The sequence below is a fragment of the Ammospiza nelsoni genome, chromosome 1 (genome assembly GCF_027579445.1).
Source record: "Ammospiza nelsoni isolate bAmmNel1 chromosome 1, bAmmNel1.pri, whole genome shotgun sequence".
NCBI classification, from domain to species: domain Eukaryota; kingdom Metazoa; phylum Chordata; class Aves; order Passeriformes; family Passerellidae; genus Ammospiza; species Ammospiza nelsoni.
Genome location: NC_080633.1, coordinates 63,675,506 through 63,697,347, shown reverse-complemented (window position 1 = coordinate 63,697,347; position 21,842 = coordinate 63,675,506). Strand labels below are relative to the sequence as shown.

General features: G+C 41.5%; 1 protein-coding gene across 2 annotated transcripts in view; it reads right to left on the bottom strand.

Moving 5' to 3' along the window:
• KIF13A (kinesin family member 13A) overlaps positions 1 to 16,896 on the bottom strand; it is a 103,614-nt gene extending 86,718 nt beyond the window's left edge. Inside the window, exons 1-2 of one of the 2 annotated variants that reach the window (XM_059469083.1) lie at positions 16,517 to 16,896; positions 16,210 to 16,300 (exon numbers count right to left, since the gene is read on the bottom strand). In XM_059469083.1, coding sequence (XP_059325066.1) covers positions 16,210 to 16,300; positions 16,517 to 16,571 — 146 coding nt within the window. In that variant the 5' untranslated portion in view covers positions 16,572 to 16,896. The remainder of the gene's footprint in view (positions 1 to 16,209; positions 16,301 to 16,516) is intronic. The other variant, XM_059469076.1, reaches the window with a different exon arrangement.
• Between the last annotated feature and the right edge of the window lie 4,946 nt (positions 16,897 to 21,842).

Below are 21,842 nucleotides of genomic sequence, written 5' to 3'. Positions count from 1 at the left end.
GTTCAAGGTCAGTTGTTCATCCAGTTCAAGTTAATGGTCTACAGTTTCACTCACTTTTCTGTGGAAAAGCTCTGCAACTTCCAGCAGTAACTTATACAGTGCTTCATTTCAAAAAGCCAGAAGTAAGAAGGTGCATGGGAGAGATTTAACTACTAAACCAAAGTAATCTGGCCTCTCATCAATTTGTTGAATTTCAGCATTCATTCATATCTTGACCTTTTAAATTCTTAATGTTCAATATGAAAAAGCATCCACAATACATATTTCCTCTTCAGAAACTACTTCAGGTTGGATCTGCCATATGCAGAATTATTAGATCACAACAGACATTTTAATCATCTTACCTCTCAAAAAGAAAACCCACAGATCATAATCTGATTTGACCTGTTAATTACTTGTAATTGATGGTATCTTTACTGAATGAAGACAGCTGGAACACTTTGTTCAAGAAAATTGGGAACATGATGAAAAATATCCTTCTGACAACAAGAACATGCTCAGAAGTGATTAATACTCACCTGTTTTTGAAGTCCCAGAGAATTAAGTGCTCAGAAAAGGCAATTCTGACAAAGGGATGGAAAATAGGAGCTATTTGATGCCTACTTTAAAAACATTACATCAAATATCATGTAAAAAGAAAAAAATCAAGCCCAAACTAAAACCAGTAATGCACTGTTTTTACAGCACTTTAAAATCACAACTGGTATGCAACCTACAGAGATCTACAACTTATTACTACATTGGCTCACTAAAACATCTGGATTCTTCTTTTGGTTTTTGACTTGTAAACTTTAAAACTCTGAAAATAAGTATTTAAGCTTTTGCGGCCTTTGTTACCAAAAAAAAAACCCCAACAAAACAAAACCCAGTTCAAATGTAAATTTAAGAGAAACGTTAAAAATCTATTTTAATTTTGAATCAAGCCTGTCCCATTCCCCAAAACCACATTTCACAAAAGCATGCCCAGCCCAACTACTCCTGTAACTCCTGTCACATGCTTCACCAAACCTCTGATCACCAATTTTTTCCACACGTTGCTCTGCACATAAACACTGCAATGTGCTTGAAACAAGTCCTAGCAGGTTTTACTCTGAAAAATGTCTAGCTAGGATTAACAGCTTCTCTCTCCACAGAACTTGTCCAGTGAATTTGCAGTGGCATGCTGGCTTTGGCAAAATTACTATTCTCATATTCAAAGCCACTAAAAGAAAGATGGATACATCTACTCTTTTCTACCACTGCAACTGGTGTTAAGCTCCAAGAGATACAGTGACAGGCAGTACAGACACAATGAACTGACAACAAGAAATAGGGAGGTAAAGAATCTAGCCCCTAAAATTCCACAGGGCTATAATAATTAACAAAAATTGATTCTACATCTTTTCAGGTTCTATCATAGTTTAAAGGTTGTACTGACAAAATCAACAACTTTGCCACCTAGTTCCTGACACAGTTTACTCAAAGACTGCCAGTCATCATAATCACCTTCCCAAACTGACTTCCTACACTGTGCAACTCTCACATTTGTTGACAGCAGACATCACAGGAACTCTGACTGGCAGCCTGCACAGCGTGCTGCTGTCAGAAAATACTTCTTTCCTTACACAATTTGTTTCTCTCTACACGCGCTTTGACATTTAAAAACACATGCTCGAACAACATGCAGTATTCCCAGTGGAATTTTACCCAAAGCCTACATACAGCTCAAATATTTAAAGATATGATAATTCTTCTTTCTTAAAAACTTGTTCGTTCTTCTTTAACTCCTACTGGAATCTTTTTTCCCCTCATTGGCTTGCACCTAACAATACCTCATCAAAATGATTTTGAGCTGTGATCTCAGATTGCAGAGACAGGTTTCTCTTTTTATGTTTGTCTACATAGAGTGAAACACTGCTATCACACTGAAAGGCAGAAGTTTTTTTGAAATATCTTCCCACTGCCATTACCTGTGAGGATTTTAGCCATGTTGCAGATTTATTGTGCAGGTAAAACACCCAGACACTGAGTCCAGCCAGATTTGGGGTGGTGTTTTTTTGGTTGGTTTTTTTTTTTTTTTTTTTTTTTCTTTTTTTCTTTTTTTCTTTTTTTTTAACTCAGGGCATAAAGCAAAGCAAAGAAGTGGCAAAGAGACAAATCAATGCCTAAAAATAGAGAAGGTGCATGGACCCTTTCAGGCAGAGGAAAGTGCCTGATTAGGTACTAAAAAGGGCCCAGCTTCAGCACTGATACAGTGAGCCAAGGAACACTCCAGATTAAGAGAGAGAGGGTTCGAGAATGGGAGAGCCTGTACCACCCTGCAGAAAGGCAGAGGCCTTTTCACTCAGCAGCAGCATACTAAGCACAGCTGCAACATGAAAAAAGTTATTCCATTATAAGATTTGTCTTATTGCAGCAGGAAAAAAAAAAAAAAAAAAAAAAAAACAACCAAACTCTAAATTACACATCTTACAATCAAATCAAGCTGTCAGGCCTGACATGTTTCAGAGCAGGAGAAGGATATTTACCAATTAGCATACAAAAATATAAATACAAATCAGTTAATAATATGAAAAAACCCCATCCCTGTCAATGAGTACTTGCTATAAGGGAAGTTACTCAGAGGAGTGAGACACAGAAAGCAGACAAAAGAGCTGAGACATGAGTGACATACACACTCTACTATAATCACTACAGATGATTAAATGTAATCAAAGCTTCCAATCTAGAGTAAGCAGCAGCGTGCTGCTGGTAGTTGCTAACAGCATTCAAGCTCTATTCTGAAGCATCGTCATTTCTGGAAATAACATTTTACATGGTATCTTTAAAGAGCATGGAGAATGCAGGTAAAAGGTCAGGAGAATAAAGGGAAGAAAAAGGCAGAAGTTAAACTTGAGGAGAACAGAAAAAAGCATAAACTTTATTTATGGATCTGCTTGCACAGAAATTACAGTACCTAGTTTAGCTGAGTATGTTTAAAGAGCCTGCAGGGTGGTAAGTCAGGCCTGGCTACTGGGCCCAGATCCCTGCATGCTGACCCAGAGACTGCAGGAGAGCCTATGGCCTGTGCTGGCACCCACTCAGAGGCAGCTAAAAAGGGAATTCTGGGATTCTGCACCAGGATATGAAGTGTTCGCCAGTGATGCTGTACTGCAGTTACACAATGGAAAGTCTCCTTCACAGAAAGAGAGAACCATGAAAAATGTATTCCACCCTGATGGTTGTTTTCCTCCTGATACTGCAAATGACTGTGCTTTAAAATTAACATTCAGCTCAAGCAGTAAGGTCAACAGGTGTATTTAAATCAATCTGTGAGTGTTACCCCACTTTTTGGCAAAGTATCTCAACTACTTCATTGGTATTCAACAAAATATTTTAAATACTACTTGACACAGCTTTATAGTTCCATTTAGTACCATCTGTGTTGCATTTGCACCCAGCTCTACCATTCATGATGGGAGTAGGCTGAACCACTCTGGAAACAGAAAATCCCAGATAACAGAGTGTACACTCAGAGGCATGTTGTGGTATTGCATGTTGAGGTATTCCCAAACACCAAATCAACACCATGGTGTCCATTAGATATCTCTAAACAGCCAGTCCTCACACATGAGTTTTAGGAGACTCCTTACTGGTTCTGCCTTGTTACCTGCACACGTGTTCATCCTGCACTGCACCTGAACCAGGAGAGCAGCAGTGGAGGCCCACACCCAGCTACCTTTTGCCCTTTCCTGTCCCTGGCATTGCTCTTGACTCCAAGACTGCCACAAACACCAGGTATAGAATGGGCAGCACAGGCTGTGGAAGCTTTGCTAGACACCCAGACAGTGGGAGTGCAGCACTGAGTCTCCTGATGTGACTCTGCACATCAGGGAGGAGCTGAGGCCCCACAAAGCTTATCAGCTAAACTTCCACGACACTGAGCCGCAATTCTTCTGTTTCAGGAGCTGCAACTCAGCTAATTATCTCTGCCATAAATAACCCACGGCCTAAATGATCTACCTAGGGATCTGCCTGCATAGTGAATAGAGTTACACAAAACAAGCAAGAAATAAAGCACAATTACACGTGGTCTCCCAAAAAGTTGACAAAAATTCTTAGAAGAGAATGAGAAGCCATTTATTAAGGAACAAGAAAGGCTCTGAGGAAGCAGATCAGTCTGAAACACCCTGAAAAGTCATATGAAAGGGCACACAGGTCCTGAGCTCTGATAAGGATTGCATTAATTAGGGAGCAGCATTAATGAGGTCAGCAGTTCTGGGTTAGTAACACTAGGATAACAATGTGAAGGAGCAAAGTAGGTAAGGAATAATACTGCAAACAAAACTCAGGTTTGAATACAGCATTAAGCTCAAAAATTAAACGTTTATCACACTGATTCTTCAGTGTAGCTTTCCCACTTCGACCATCATCACTAATATTTTAAGTCAGAGCAACCCTCAATTTTCAGTGTAATAAGGAATCAGCTGTTTCCTTTTTTGCCTAAATAGCCATTCTACTAAAAAAAAAAAAAGGCTAAGACATGTTGTTTGATCAGTAATTCCACACTAGCCTAATTTATTTTCATCTACTACACCTGCAAACTGAGACATGAAACTGAAAGAGCACGCTACAAGAGAAGCAGCAGCTAAGGCAGGTATCCTATTTCAAACAATTTTCGATTAACGGTACTTTAAGAGAAAAATACTACAAAAATAACCCCAACCAATGAAAAATGCCATAGGAGACCAACACAAAGCAGCCTTTGCTCCTTCTGTTAAGAGGAGAAGTTCTGCAGGGAATTTATAACTTCTATTTTGGAAGCAAAGTAGAATGATAATTACAAAAGTATTTAAAATATTAAATTTTTCCACCATTATTTGGGAAAAAATGTGCAAGTTTCCTAGTCAAATCAAACACTTACTTTGAGCTCACTAAACTCTGACATTGCTTGTTACAGCCACTAGTCAACAGGCTGTCAGACTCATCACTTCCAAATATTTCTTGAAATTAATGAAATTAGCTCGATTGACTTTCATTTCTTACACAACAACTGCTTATTGCCAGTATTTCTACTTTCTTTCCTTGCTACACATTGCTAATGAAAAATTCCTCACTCAAAATTCAGTTCTGCAATTCCTTTTATAATATCCCATTTCAGAGTCCACAAAGACCCAGCATTTACTTTCCCTTTTCCATCTGAGCAAAGGCAAGCTCATCTGCCTCTCTTTTTGGAACCATGATGAAGAGGCCCATACCTTGAGAAAAACATTTGAAGCATGAGATCCTTCAGAGTCATCCTACAACAACCTCCTAGACAAAGGATGACAGATTAGGATCAATTTGATTTAAACAGGTTTAAATAAAACTAGTTTCACATCTTGGTCATGTGAGTAAAGAGTGTTTTCAAAGTCTATTTGATCTATCTTGCACATGAGCCATGGATTTCTTCCTCATTCAGGTAAGAAATTCTGAAATAGCCACCAATAGTACAGGTCAAAAGAACCATAACTAGAAAATACACATGTTGCAAAATACTAAGGGCATTCAGCCTGCTCAGCACTGCCAATCTGTATTTCTTGGTTTCAACTAGCCCAAAGTTGCAAGAGGACATCCTGAAATTCCAAACAGAGGTACACCACATTCCTCAGAGCACACACATAACTTCTATCTGTGAGTGTAGATGGCAGCAAGGACAGCATCAGCATTTCTGACAAAAAGAGTGCCACTGTCACATTCACAACTGCAAAACAGAAACTTCAAGAACAACTTGAGAGGATGCAGGATGCCCCAAGGAGAACAAAGAAGGAGAGATTAGACTGACTTCCATCCTGGTTCAGTACTCATCCACCACACCCTGCTGAGAACTTGAAAATAGAACTGTCAAGAGCTAATTTCTAACTTTCACCATGTGGAAGTCGGACATCTCCCTCTTCTAGCACCCAGCAATTCTGACAGTAGAGGAATCCAATCATGGAACTGCAATGCTAAGAGAGACAGAAATCTACCAAATTTATTAAAAGATTCAAGTTACTGCTCCATTGAAAGGAACCTGAGGAGAGCACTTGAAAGCTCATCCTCAAACACACTTCATCATCCTTTTGATGGACACACAAGTTGTCTCCCATTAGATTACTTCACAGTCAATTTTAAAAGGTTCTCATCCATGACATTTAATGTAATAAACAGTAAAAATTCAGTGTTAAAATATGGATTATAGCCATGCACTAAAACATGCCATGGACTTAGCTACAATGTTATAAACTCCTCAAACAATAAACATTCTAAGGACTTGGAAGCTCTTGACAAGGAAGCTACATGCAAGCTACCCAATGTTCAATGGTCTGTTTACAATAACTGATTTTCCTTTTTGTTTTCAACTTGGATCTCAACCAGAACACCCATGAAGACTAGTACCACCCCAGAGAATGCCAGGTTTTCATGAGGATGAAAAGAAGCTTTTTTTTTTTTTCCAGGGGGCTGGGGGGAGGCAGGAGAGGTTGTTGGTTGGTTTGATTTTCTCCAAGTATTTTAAGGAGTTTCATCATGTTGTTGGACAAACATTTCTTCAGCTCTCTTTTGCTTTTCACTGTCCTGGTTCCCAGGTATCCTTTGCCTATATATTCAACTACATCAGCAGCAAATCCATTAGCAAGCCATCTCTTGGGTTACCTTATGTGTCAGTTTCTCTGCAGACCCTGAAGCAGCAATTCTCAAGGGCACTCCTATCAAAAATGCATGTACAAGCATTAGTTTTACACTGGAAGAATTAGAACTATTCAAAAATTCCTTCTTTTTAAATGTCATGGGCACTATGAAAAGTATTTGTCTTCCAGAGAGTTTGCTTCAGAATAGCATATCTGCTGTGGACCCAGAAAGAAGCTCCAAAACAGCAAAGTGTTGGGATGATGGCCCATTACACACTTAAAACTTCCAGAACCATATGTTTATCTCAATGTAATAAAACAGCAAAGTGCAGGAGGTCTGCAAATACATTTTGCTTTTACTCCCTTACATAACTGCAGAGGTCTCTTAAAAAAACATATTCAAACGCAACTACTTGTTGCTGAGCATTCAGAGGATACATAAGTAATGCATTAATGTCTCCAGCTACCTGCAGTGAATAAATGAATGTTTCTCTGTTTTACCAAATAGCCAGTTTCTATTTCAGTCTGATTTTGCTAGATAAAGTTATCTGAAAGTGTATTTGAAGTCCAAAAGAAATTGAGAAGTATCTCAAAATAAAGAATGACAACACAGTATGACTGGAAGGAAAAAATACCAAAACTCATCAAAATGTTTAGGACTTGCATCATTCAGGGAGGTGGCACTACTGAGCCAAAACAAGTCTGGAGCACTGCAGACTCACTGTGTATCTAAAAACTCACATTGATAGATGCTGACAAAGAAATTTTCCAAAGCAGAACAGGACACTGCTCATTCAGGGCCATAAGGCAGCTTTGCCAGTAGAGAACTTCCACCAGCTCTGTGCCTCCACTGGAATGCTCTGTTGATTTATCTTTTGCAAAAGCTTGTCAACTGTAAAACAAGTCTGCACTTTTGAATCACAAAGTAAAACTGAATTTAAAGTAAATATTCAACAAGAATAAGAACTCTGAACTTTTAAAAATTACATTGCAGCCAGTGCCAGTAAGCATACAAGTCAATTTATTTGGCAGATAAATTGCCCCCTCAACCTCACCCAATCCTTTTTGCTTCAGCTCTGAAAGAATCAAGTTTATGAAAGTCCACCTCAGCTACATGGGACATAATTTCAATAATGAAGTCAGACAGAAAGTGGAAACCAAATGAGAAGTATCAAATCGTCCAGTTTCTTACCTAAGATCTGCTGTTCCTTGTCATCATTCAAGAATTATTGAGCAAAACAGACTGTTCCACATACTAGTATTTAACACTAGAAAAGTTATTGCAGTAGTTCAAGAGACAGATTCAGAATTTTGAAGCCTTACACTAGAAGAAAATATAATCTTGGCGAGAGGCTTTCATACACTATTTAATTGGGTTGACATTTGTGTTTGAAAAGAGACTGTGGAATAAACTGAAATGTAAGCTCAATAAATAAAATATTATGTGTATTTTTTTCATTGTATTTGTAAGCCTAAAACATTCTCTAATACAAAGAAATTTCAGGAAAAAATATTCAAGTGTTGACATTTTCAGCGATGTGTTTTAAAAACAAAGCATCGAGTTACTTTATAGAAAGTTTACAGTTCACAATACACCCTGGCACTTTTTGAAACATATGGAGCAGTATCTCCCTAAGTACATGCAGAGATAAGCATGCCATTCCAGCCACAGCAGCTGCTTTGATTCATGTTTATGAAATGCTTAAAATTCTTGGAATATACATACACACTGCAAAAAGAAGATGCAGTGACACCATGAATCTCCAGTCACTACTAGCCCGCTGTCTATGCTGTTACTGAGCATGAAGAGGCAGCAGCACAGGCTTGGTGGAGACCAAGAGAGTTTTTAAGAAACAGCTGAGTAGAGAACCTGCTGCTAGTGCACAGTGGGCCTCTCAGCACCCAACTGCAGCATCATCATTAACCATGCTAGGTACCATGCACTAACACAAGCACCCAGAAATGTTTCAGGCACATCTTTCCACTGCTCTGCTGACTGATGCACTTCAAAATAAGCGCTGTACCATTAATAAACACCAAAATATATTCATGGGTTAACTCATCAAAACAGAAGTTGTGGTATAAATTTCTGTCCTGAGTTATAACACTTAAATAAGAAATAAGTCACTATAGGATGATAAGCTGCCAGGGACTTCATGAGGGGCTGTGACTACAGATTTCCCTATGGTGATCCAAGTGAAATGAAACAAAACATTCAAATTACCTCCTATTGAAAAAGTTCCACCTTACAAGCCATTAGCTTCAAATTATCCAAAGATGATGCAGGAATATTTCTACAGGATGTCACTATTTAGGATGTAACAAAATGCCAAATTAAGGGTGTGGCTGGTAACTACAAAATATACTAGTTAAGGATATGATTATGAATTTATAGATGTTTTGATGGCTGAGGGTTGGGTTTTTTAACTAACAATTTTATATTAGAAGGCAACTATCATAAAAAAAGGCCAGAATTACAGATGATAACACTAACCAAGCACAAAATTATAAGAAAGCCACTTACTCACTTTTCTCCCAAAATGAGAAATTACATAAAGGGACACTCTCCTCTGGCATTGAAAACAGCTTGTGTAACTCCTGCTCTTCATCAACATGGATATCTTGAGCTGAAGTCATTGATTTTCAACTCCTGTCAGCAATGCATTTTTCTGGTTGACCTTCATTTCTAAGACAACTTACTGAGCTTCTCTATCAGCCCTCAGCAAACACCAGTCTCAAGCTTCACAGAGAAGAACCACAAAGGCACACACCATCAAGCTCCATCAGACCTCACACTCTAATGACCAATTTCACATCAACATACAAAGTCAGGTACTGGCTAGACAAACTTATGGCCCTTGTACTGCCTCTTGTAACACACAGAGCAAAATTAATTCCAGGCAAGGACACAACTGTTTTAGTTAACTTGGTGCTTTGGGTCACAAGTTAATTCAAGAGTTGAGTCCTGTGGTGCACATCATTGCACAGCAGGGACCTTTTTGTTGTAGGCTGCACTCACTGTCTCCAGCCAACACTTAACACTTCCTTAAAGAGCCTTCTTCAGTCTGCCACCAGTAACAGAAAATCTCCCCAAATATCAAAGAACCAGAGAAATTACTCAGTTAAGCAAGAGCACCTGCACAAGCTGTTGGCATCTCGCTAGAGCAGGCAGTAATTGTTTCCATTAATAGATTTAAACCATGCCCAGGGCAGGCCAAATAAGCAAAGGCACTGCAGTACTTTCTAATCATTAAGGACAGTGTGTCTGTGCAGGAGACACTGGCACTGCAGCCAGAGGCAGCCACCACTACTCAGTCTGCACCAGAGGAGCACAGGAGTTTAAATCTGGTAAAGTCTCAAATACAACAGCAACAAGTGCATTTGTCAATTTAAAGATTTAGCTCTAATCTTACTACTAGAAGTAGCACCATGCTGAATGCCTGAACAGCAGCTGCCTGCCTGCACATGCTGCCCTGCAGGCCTGATCAGACTGAGAAGGATTCGCTTTGTCCCTGACGCTTTGTGCCAAGATTCACGCCCCAGCTCTGCTGGCACACAGAGCTGCACGGAAGGGCAGCTGGTGTGCACTGCTGCTCCCTGAGCTCAGGTTCTGCAGCACCAGCGCTTCTAAAGCACTTCCTGAAGTACCTTGAATCTAACCCACACCTGGGTTACACCATGTTTACAAGCATCATTTAACTCTAATTTTTTAACTATCGAAGTACAGTGAATTGGAAGTCTGGAGTCTTACCACGTGCACATTTAATAAACCTACTAGACGCACAACAGAACAGAGAATCTTGTTTTCAAAACAAGACAACTGTTTACACTAACAGGGTAAGGAGGCAAAAATAAAACTTTTTCCTTTAGGCCTTACATCCCCCCAAAATGGACAAAAATCCTCCTCCATTTTAAGAGAGCTGCAATTTTTTAAAATTCACATTTCATTTCAATAGACAACATATTCAAGGTGTAGTGACTAGTAATCCAGAGCTCAAAAACACCCCTGGCTGCAGAAATAAACATATGCACGCATAGCTGTACCTTCTAAACACAGTAGCTAAGCACATCCATAGGCCTACTGATCTTTTTACACATACTTTCCTGTCCCACAACATAGGTACTTCAAACATAGCAAAAGAGAAAAACTGGGCAGGTTTGAAGCTGCACCTCATTCAACTGTGTTCTACTCAGAAATATTTGAACATAACACTCAGTAGTCCAAAAGTACAGAACAGCTACAAAGCAACAATTGCCTAAACATGGTCATTCAAAGAACAGTTTTCCTTCTCCTCAAACGTGCTATCTATTTTTATTCTGAAATTTTGCCAGCTACAAACTACAGGCTGCTTACCCGTGATCCCAACAGCTTTCAACAGTAGTTTCCTCTAGGAATCACACTTAAAGAGCAAATCACAAGGTCCAATCAGCAGTCTGGATTTTATAAACATATTAAAATAATGGATGTTGCATTTACTCACAGTTCAGGCCACCTCATGAAGAACCAAGAACCATACCATACAGTATTTTGGGCTACAAGTCTGTGTCTCATTGTGTTCCAAATTACATGGAATTTTAGAACAGCAGTTTCAAGGAACTGCATCTAGTGTTGCATCTGAGGCATGAATGGATTAAAGCAATGCAAATGTAGCTCCCAAAATGACATTTTTCAACCACACATAATTCAAATCCATCTTCTCTGCCAAGGTTCAAAGCTAACAGTTCCCATCCTGAACACTGATGTCTAACAGGAAAGTTACAGAGGTCAAAGTCAGATTACTTTTACAATTTCCTGCAAAGATAAAAGTTGCTGCCTTCTACTATTTTATGATCCACCTCTGACAGGTGATAATTTGAAGTGCACACATCAAAGGCGTGGTCTGGTCAGTCATTCCTTCAGATACAGAACTAATTAGCAGCTGTCCTATTTCAGCTTCCAGAAGTTTCAGTTTGAAAAAGTTACCATTATCATGAAGGCCTCCAACAGCGCTTTTCTCTCACCTCTGATGCTACTCAAAGCAAGATATCAAAAACCATGAAGTACTGCTACCACCAAGGGAAGGACTGTGTATTAAAGACCATCCAAAATCACGTTCTCTCCAAAGCAGAAGGTGCAACAGCTGTTTTCTGGAAACAAGAGTTTTAGGACAAGCTGCCTAGGGATGAAATCTGTGCTTCAGATATTAATCTTTGAAAGTATTATGACCTACAAAAACTAGATAAACTCAGAAACACATCTGTTCCCAGCTATTTATTTTATTAAAGAGCTTAAACCCATGAAAAAAACAAGAAAGCCCCCATGTATTGTGGAATCTTCAGTCATTTAGCACTATAAGAAGAGGGGGTTTTTAAGTAGAATTGGGCTTTGGTGCTACTTGTCTTATCAAAATGAGGATGGAAGAGGACAGAACAAACAAGTCACAGAATGGTGGGGTTTTTTTAAGAGTTAAGACAGGCAAGAAAGATACTTTCAGAAAAAAGTAAGATTTTGAGTTCAGCTCTACAGTCTGAGGATTTCTTATTTTCTGCTCTGAGATTTTTATTAAGGCAAAGTTTGCAACAGGCTACTGTGCTCTAATGGAATGAATTGCCCAATAAACGAATTTGTGTTTCAGTTAAAACTACAGATGAAATAGCATTTCAGTTCTACTGTTTCCATGGTTCCTTGTTTATTTCTGTCAAGACAAATATTTTGCTTACTAAAGGAAAAATCATGTCATGAAGAACTGTTATCAGAGAGCTAAAATAAAACTTTTCAGATCCTATGTGTTAGAAAGTGTAGCTGAAAGGAAAGGAAGGAAAGAAGGAAAACATATTTTAACAATCAGAAACAGAGGAGAAACCAACCCAGCAAGACCTCATTTGTCCTACTGAAAAATAACATCCGTAATGTAAAGTCAGATCTTTGGTAGATATAGAGATGTGAAATCTCTATTGTAAAAAATTACTCAATCATTTTGCAGGATTGTCTGTGGCTCTGTAATTATCTCATAGTTACATTTTAATACGGCACCTTGTTGCCAACAACCAAATACAAACATTTATAGCAGGACAACAGGATGTATTCAATTGGCTTTGAAACATAATACCCATTTCTAAAAGACTGTAAGTTACAATAGGTTTTTTTTTCTGTGAAGAGAGTACTTTGAGAAAGGAAATTCAGGCTGCTAGGTAAAGACAGGAGAAAAATCAGAGCTCCCAGAAACTTTCTTCTTGGGAAGAAATGGCAATCTATATTGGTTTGGGAAGGAAATGCCTGAGAGACATGAGTGGTAACTAAAAGAACACACAAGTACACTTCAGCACATATAAAGGAAACTACTGCTACCAGTAAAAGCAAAACATGGGTTAAAGGTATGAAGTCCAACAACGAACTTCCAATACTCTGCCAGCACCAGAGATTATACCTGATAGCAGTTAATGAAAACCATTCCTTTTTGAACTCTGTCTCCTATTATTTCAGTTGATAAAGATTTTCCTGTGCCTTTCAGACTCTGACTGTTCAGTTTTACTATGTTCTGGTTTTCCTCCTTCATTAGTTTAGAACACTGGAAGTCATGTGCCTGTGGGCAACAGCAGGCCTGCTGCTTATAAAAAGACAGAACACTTGCATTCAATAACAATTACTATTTTGTAGCTGTGTTTGTTACCGTGTGAGTGCTGTGTGGTCTAGCAGAAGACGCAGTCAGAATCCTGTTCTAATTTATGGTTACAACTTTACCTCTAATACATAATGAAAGTTGGACAAATGACAGCACTGTCTGGGATTTTAGGGCTTTTACATCACCTGTAAAACTAGCATTACTTGCCCATCTAAAATCCTTCAGAACTATCCTTAATAGTGCCTAAAGATTAATTAAAATAATGCAACTGAATTTAGATTTAATTCAAAAACTCCGTACAGCCTAGAAAAAGCTAGTAAAATCTGATTTAACTAACCTTGGATGCTCTTCCAAGAGCAAATTTTTATAATTTTATAGTTATTAAAGAGTTACCTAATTTTACTTTAGAAAATTCTGTCAGTAGCTTTTAAATTATATCTGAGAGAACAAAGCAAATAAAGAGCATGGTCCTGAATTCTACTCCCTACACCCTATAGTCTCTTGGCTTCAGCTGAATTAAAAAAAGCAGCCCTGGAAACCAAATTTGCTTTAGAAGGCTACTTATTCTTATTCCAAAATGCAGCACAAACTTGTACTTCCATTCAGCTAGAAAAGGGAAATTTCCATATAAAAAGATAAAACGCAAAAAGAAAAGGTAAGACTAAACAGAATATTAAAATAATGCATAGAATAGAGAAAGACCAATTAATCACCCTAACAAATTAAATCATTTTTGCAATGACATGGTTGCTCTGAAAGAAAAATCCAGTTAAGCTATATAAAAACAAGCTACACAAAGAAAACCAAAAATCCGTTTGACATCTCTAACCCTGCCAAGGCATCAATCCAAGTACAAGCAGCAACTACTCAGCAATTCAGAGCCAGTTTATACAGACACTCTATGGTGGGTACACACAGAAGAACAGAATCCATTCCTCATCATGAGAAATTAAACTATTTATATTGAGTAAAAAAAACAAACCAGCAGTTAAGCACTGAAGGAAAGGTGAGGATGTTCACGAGGCACTGGAAAGCCCATTTGGCATCTTGACAGGTTACACACAACGTCTGCCATTAAGCAGGCACCCAAACTGTGTTTGCACTAATGAGAGTTACTTCTGATCAGTATTTCGGCCTGTTCTTTCCACTAACACATCTGGCAGTTGTTTCAAACACACAAGTTAGCAGCCAGCCAAATTCCAACCTCACACTGAGCTGCAGGCAGGACAGCGATCCCTTGCCAGCACAGCTGCCGACAGTGAGGTCGCACACAAGCGTCACAGCTCACCCATAAGGCTCCTGACATAGAAACAGAAGCCAGTTCCCAACAAGAAAATTTATATATTTTATAAATATTAAAGCCTGATAAACACAGGACACACAAGCTGTCAAAAGACAGTCACTGCACATTCTCACTGATTACCTGCAGGCCAATGTGCACAACAAGCAAAATTGCCCCATTACCAGATCTTCATTAAACTACCTGGCTCTTAGTCTCTTGAGTCTATTGAAAAAGTGATTTTTTAATCTTAGTTTTGGTTTTGCTTTAAAAACTATGTATATTTTATGTTTCATACTTGTCAATTCCACTCACTTTGAATCTTTTCACACCAGTGTTGTGATAGAAGCTATGTACACTCTTCAATAAACTCCTGTTTATTGAAAAAACAAACAAACATACATTCTAAAACAAAATAGTTTTTAAAAAACCCCAAGATTTCCATTTCACAGATGAGCTGCTAAGACCCAGAGAGGCAGCACAACTTATAGAAGATCACACAAAGATCTTTGAAAGAAGCAGGAAACAAACACAGATCTTTCATGATGCAGACCAGCACTTTAGCTACAACAGTGGTTCTGAAGACAATGCAAGTTGGATCTAAAATAAACTGGTGTGATTACTGCTATATTCTAGTACATGGGTTAATGTGAGAAGCACCTTCACACCTTGGACATGAAAGAATACAAAACGTCTCAGCCTTTTCTGCTGGAAAGCTACAAAAGCATAACACTCTGCCTTTGCAAAAAAATTAATATTCTCACACTACATTTTCTTCATAATTATTATGAACTGAGTAAAAACTAATGTTTTTAAAAGGCTTAAGTAGTAGGAAGGTGCTAGGTTGAAAATCTCTATCCCCATTCAAATGATTTCTCACTCCTTGGCATTAAATGCATTTAACAGGTCAATTGAACTTGAGCAGTCAACAGGTAACCGAGCAGATAAGAATACAAGGTAACTGAACACACGAGCATACAACACAACTATTCCCCTTGCACCTCCCTGTCTTTCCCCACACTCCCTCAAAGGAAAGAAATCTTTTCCTGTTCTGATCTATTTTTACAGTCTAGTGCATTGGTATTTTGGATTTTTTCCAAGGGTATTCTTTACTGGGGCATCACAACTAAATGCCAGATTTCAAAATTATTTTAGCATATTCTCATAGGCTACTTCACAGAACAACACTGAATTAATAAAGGATCTAGCAATTACAGCCTTTTCAAATGCAAATAGGCTAAAGCCTAGTAAACAAAGTTACATATTAAAAAAAAACATCAGTAGCATAAAAATCAGATTCTGCTTTTTGTTCCCCCACAGGTTACACCAAGTTGTTAACAGCCTACACGCAAGGGAAATTTCTGAAAACAGCACACACAGTCTAAATCCTTACCTACTCAACAGTTTCTTTTTTGAGCAGTCAATCAAGAATCAACTTCTAGACCCAGGAGACTAACAGGGATCTTCTGTCTCCATACCGGGTACCTCCGACTCCCCCAGGAAGCCAGGTAAAGAAACTAGCCTATCCTCCCACGGATGCAATCCCAACGCGGCAGCCCCGTGAGCGCTCGCCTGTCCTTCCCACTGCAGTCCCGAAAAGCACCGAGCGACACCCTGGGGACCCCGCCACTGCCCTGACAAAGCCAAGCGAGGCGTCTGCGAGGGCGAGGCGGAGGAGCCGGGACTGGGCTTCCACTCGGGGCACGGCGACTCGGGGTTTTACCTTTCTCCTTGCTTGGCGTTGGAAGGCGGCGGGTGAAGCACGGTCTGGTTCCCTTCCATCTCCACGATGCACTTGGTATTCAGGTCCAGCTCTGCAAGGCGACACGGCGGGGTCTGTAGCCAGGGCGAGCGAGCGCACCCCCCTTCTGCCGGCACGCCGCTGCAGCTCGGCCCCCGCCGGCTCCCCGGGAGCGAGGGGCTGGGCCGGCGGGCGAGGGGGCTCGTCCTCCGCCAGCCCGGGCAGAACGCGGGGGGACGCCGCGCCCCGGTGCCGCCCCCGCCCCGAGATGCCCCCAGACCCCGGTTACCTCTCTTGTTCATGGGCCGGACCCTGACGGCAACTTTCACCTTAGTGTCCGACATCTTCCCCGCTCCCGGGGGCGGCGGGCGGGCGGCCCCGCTCAGCGCCGGCGGCGGCAGCGACACGGCGGAGCGCCAGCGTCCATGCCGGGCCGGGCGCGAGGGCGGAGGGCCGGGGCAGGCGGGGAAGGCGACAGAGGGAGGGAGCGAGGGAGGGAAGGAGCGGAGAGGAGGAGGAGGGTCCGGCGCCGGGGAGGGCGGTGGCGGCGCAGCCCCAGCCGCCTCCTCGCTCAGCCGCGGGCCGCGCCGGCGCTGGCTGCCGACGGGCTCGCTCGCAGAACCGCTGCCGCCGCCGCCACCTCCCTGCCAATCCCCACCGCCATCTTCCGCCTCCGCCTCCTCCCGCCGCGCCGCCGGGAGTGCGGGCGCCCAGGCAGGCGGCGAGAGGGCGGGGAAAGGCGATGGCGCCGGAGAGCGACGGAAATACCCGAGCGCCTTCGGAGCGGGGGCGTGGGGAGACTCCCTCTGCCCCCGCCCCATCCTCGGCCGGCCGCTGCTTCCCAGGGCGCAGGCGCGGAGGGATGCGCGCTGCGCGGGAAGGCGGCGCCGGCGGGAGCGGGGATGCGCCGGGAGCGGGATCCGCCCGCGGGTCCTGCCTACAGCCACCGTCCTGCCTTGTGCAGGTGTACGCCGCCACCGCAGAGACACCGGCCTGCCCCACTGCACATCGAGTTTCCTTGGGGCAAGGAAAGGAACAGCCGCAATCTGCCACGGAAAAAATGTTATAGCGTCAGGGGATGCTCTTTTGACAAAATATGCACAAGCCAAGATGACCTGGGTGTAACGTAGGCCTGGAAGCGGTGCAGCACGTCGAGGTGATGGAGAAGGAGCCCTGCTCGGGCTCCAGCCTCGCCTCCTTGGCTAGGAAGGGCAACCTGTGAAGTGCCGGGATCACCCGCGCTGTCCTGCTCTTCCAGGCAGCGACTGGCCACCACTGACGAATGCCGGCCCAAACACTCAGGACAGGGTGGTGGCCAGTTCAGTATTCGGGGAAAGCCTTACAAACAATGGTGTTTTATCCAGCAACCAAGAGCTCCAAGGATGGCTGAGCTTCCAGTGGGCAAGCCAAGAAAGGTTTTTAGTTAAAAATGCAATAGGGCTCTTTTCAAATTGTCTTGTTAAAACCTTTACTCCCCAGAAGTGTTTCCTTAACTTCAGTAAAATATCTTCCAAAGAATCAATCCTTATTATCGATGCAGCTAACTGGCAGGAATCCCAGTGCAAAAGAGTGATGTGTGTAACATTTTCTTTATGGAAGACAGGCTCAAACCCAAATGGGATTACTCTGTCTACTCTGGGGCTAAACCACTGTTGGGAGAACGGGCTGAACAACCAGTGATGAATAGATAGCTGCACTGAGAAAGAGCAGACCTTTCAAACAGAGGTGGAAACAATGGAGGGAGGCTTAGAAGATCAACCTCTTCCCAGCTGCCAGCACACCAAAGCAGAAGAGCCCTGCAAAGCCACTGAGAGGACTGTTTCTGGAGGAGGCCTGGCTGTCCCAAATGGTCACAACTCGCAGGAATGCTGAAAGGAAACGAGACATACACTTAGCACAGAAGAAGAGAAAGGTTACCAAATAGAGCCGGGCATCTGGAGAATGTTAGCAGGAGTAGCTGGTGCACATGGACTTCTTGCCTGTAGAAGCAGGCATAAGGAATGAAGTTCATTATGAAATGCATCATAAGCATGTGGCCCAATGAGTAAAGAAAAGGAGTGATGTTGACATGAGACATCCTATTTGCTGCTGTAGACTGTAAGAACCCAGATCAAAGTAAGCGCTGGCTCAAGACAAGGCATGAGGTCTGAAATGGCTGTGCAAAAAGGGAGTTGTTCTGTGAAATTTGGACACTGCTGGGAAAGAGAAGACAGCCAACAGATGGAAGGGAAAATACTCCCTTCCGTCTCAATTTTCCACCTCTTAGTGGAAAAACGACATCACTGCAAGATTAAATAAAAACAATTACATTAGCTGAAGAGAAACTAAAGGGAGTCTTTATGAGATTGACTATGATTTTGGCTGTGGGAAGAGTCTTGGGAAGAAATTTTTATGAATGTCTGGTATAGGCTTGTGAATTATATTCCACCATTTGCAGGTATAGAAAGCCAGCCGTGCAAAACTATTTGAAAAGGCAGATGCAACCTAGTTTGTTCTAATGTTCACTTCTTATGAAATTCTGATTTATTCAAGTGTTAGTTAGTTGAGAAAGGGGACTTTTAATCTTTCATTCACATCAGTGTGCCCTGAGAAACAGCTGCCAAAAATGTTGTCTTGGTTCTGCCATGTATTTCTGCCCTCTCAAGAAAGGGCTTTTGGCAACATTTGTACCACGACCTGACCACACCTACTGGGCAGAATGCTTATAGCAGAATGCATTTCTGGTCTCCCCTAACCCTTTGCCATTAAAGCAGAATAGGAAGACAGTAATGTTATAGAGGCCCCATGAGATTATTAGGTAGATCAAAGAACAATCTGTGAATTCAGGCTGATGAGACGTTTCTCTTTTGGCATTGTATCTCCCCGTTGAATACCATATGGAAGCCTTTACATCTCTCTTTGCTACCAGTAGCAACTGAGGCTGAATGTCTCTCACCTGTCAGAATTTGTTAACTTGATCAGTTTACATGCCCCGTGGGAACTGGCAAGGGATACTGATGGGTTGTTAACCCATTGGAATTAGCTGCCAGCTCTCCCAGACATGCTGATGGATGGATGGGAGATACCGGATGAGAAATGACAGCTTACTGCTTCAGCAATGAAAAAAGATGAGAGCTGGAGAAAGTGGAGACTGATGGTGGGTGGGGCGAACTCAGATGGAAACATGGGGATAAAATCATCTGGAGCCATCCTTCCCTGATTTCCCTTTCCTCTCCCTGTTTTCCTCCACCCTCTCTTCTTTTCTGGCTCTCTACTACTGCAGTCAACCGGAATTTTGGAGCTTTACTAGGGCAAAGATTTAACCTTTGTCTCTTTCTTGTTTTCCATCTGTTTCATTCTTCTTTCTTGCTTTAGAGCATTTCTATTTGCCCATTGATCCACAGTTCAGCAAAGAGCATAAAGAAAACATTGCTCCTTCCTCTGGTTTGCTGGGAAGTTTCAGTTGCTCCTCATCTTCCCAAGGCATAACACAGGTAATGGGATTTGATGTGATTTGCCCATGTCTTCCCATATATTCTGAGCAGGAGGGTCAATTGCTCTGCTTCATGACATGGAAATGGAGGAGTGATGCTGTGCATCCAGGTTGATGCCTGAAGCCCTGATGGTGTTCCAGTGACCTCCTTTCTTCAGCAAAGGGCAAGGAGAAATGTCACAGAGCCTGCCAAGAATATCCATCTTGTCAGCAGCATCCCCAGCACATACCTTACTGTGCCTGACTGATGCATGCTGTCACTGGCACATCCAACTTCATCTTGTGTCACAGGAGCCAGAGGGGAGGAGGAGCTGGCAGCAGTGGGGGCATGGAAAGCAGAGCTATTCTTTTGGTGTTGAAAGTGATAAAAGAAAGACAAAGTGTTTAATTTTACAGCACCTGAAATCCAAGAGATGCTTACAATGAAGGTTGTTACTACTAAATTTAACCCAAGGAGCGTATTTTATAAGACTGGCCCAAATAAGAGTTTTGCATTTCCAAAATTTTACAAAGCATTTTTTAGAATTTGAATTAACAGAGAAAAAAACCTCTGTTTTGAACCCATACACATTATAGCATCATCCAGACAGAAATATGTAAAATGAACAAAAATATATTATATTTGTAATATTAATATATAAATAATATATAAATATTATAAAACCAACAGATAATCTAATATATTACACTTAAGTTAGGAAAAAAACGTAGCTTTAACAAAAACAATTGATAAATTTTTCACTTTTTGTGTTGTTGAAAAAGAAGAATGGCTCATAATTCATGCATTTTTTAAAAATAACATTTAGCACATAGGAAGGAAGTATGGCCATTATGGAAGGGAGAAATATTTCATATTGGAGGGGTGGGATAAAATATTTGTGACAGGACACAAATGAGTGCCCTGTTATGCAGGCAAACTTGAATTTTTCATTTAATAACATGCATTTAGAGAGCACCTGGGAAAGCAAATGTCTGCCCATAATTGCACACCAGGAACCAAATTTCTGTCACACATCACTAGGTTTTGCAAGTAACCCTGCTGGACAGATTCACTGAATTTACAAGAGTGTGAGGGCAGGTATTTAGCCAGTGACCTGTCTGAGGACACTTTTCAGGCTGCTTTTCCACTTCCTTCTTGCTCCAAACTCAAGCTGGATGTTAGTCAGGCTGGATGGTTGCCACCTCTGTCTTATCAAAGATCTGTTTTGACTGTCTCTAAAGCTGTGCAGGAGGCATGAAAATTGTCCTCTATGTCCAGCATATTTATGGCAACACTCTGGGCCCAGAAAGGGGCTGCAGTGACAAATGCTCTTCTGACACTCAGAAAAAAAATGAAGTAGTTTGAACTGCCAGCATCAAGAACAAATGCAGAACATATGCACCTAAACATTACCCTGCCTGACAGGTGCTGCTCAAAGCTACACAAGGTAAATAGCTTTGAACAGGCACTGCTGTTTAAACCTGCCTCAGCTCTGAACAGAGTTGGCTTTCTGTGATGAACAGACTAAATCTGTGCTTTCAGGCTTATTTACAAATGTTTTGAATTACCTGATTGGTTTCAGCTCGCTGGGGTGATGCCCTCTGCTAGACCCTAGCTCTGCCTCCATGCCCACCCTGGCTGCTCCACAGTAGATCTCACACTGGGGTCAGAGGTGAACAATTACAACAAATGAATGTTCCCAGCACAGGCATAGTCACATCTCCATCGAGCTGAAACGTTCCTTGCTTTGGGGGGAAAAATAGCACATGCAATTTCACTGAAAAAATCTGATATTTTCTCCCTGCCTCTGAAACAATACTGCAATAGGCTTTTATAAACTTCATCCCAAGATCAGTGCATTAAATGAAACTAACCCATGTGTAAGTGGAGCTGCTCAATTTCAGCTACATTTAACTCCATGACCATTTTGCAGAGGACAATCTCTTTGCTCCACTCACTGAAGAGGAGGGGGCAGGGAGCTCTGTTCCCCATCTCCTATCACTTAGAACAGAAAAATAGTTTCACATTACTGCGGGAACTTTAATGGTCATTACTACCTACAGATGAGAAGTTCTATTAATAGAAATAAATTAGCTTAGAAGCAGAGTAATGCAGCTATACAAAGAAACTGATGGGAAGTAAAAAAGGGAGAAAAGGTAGCAA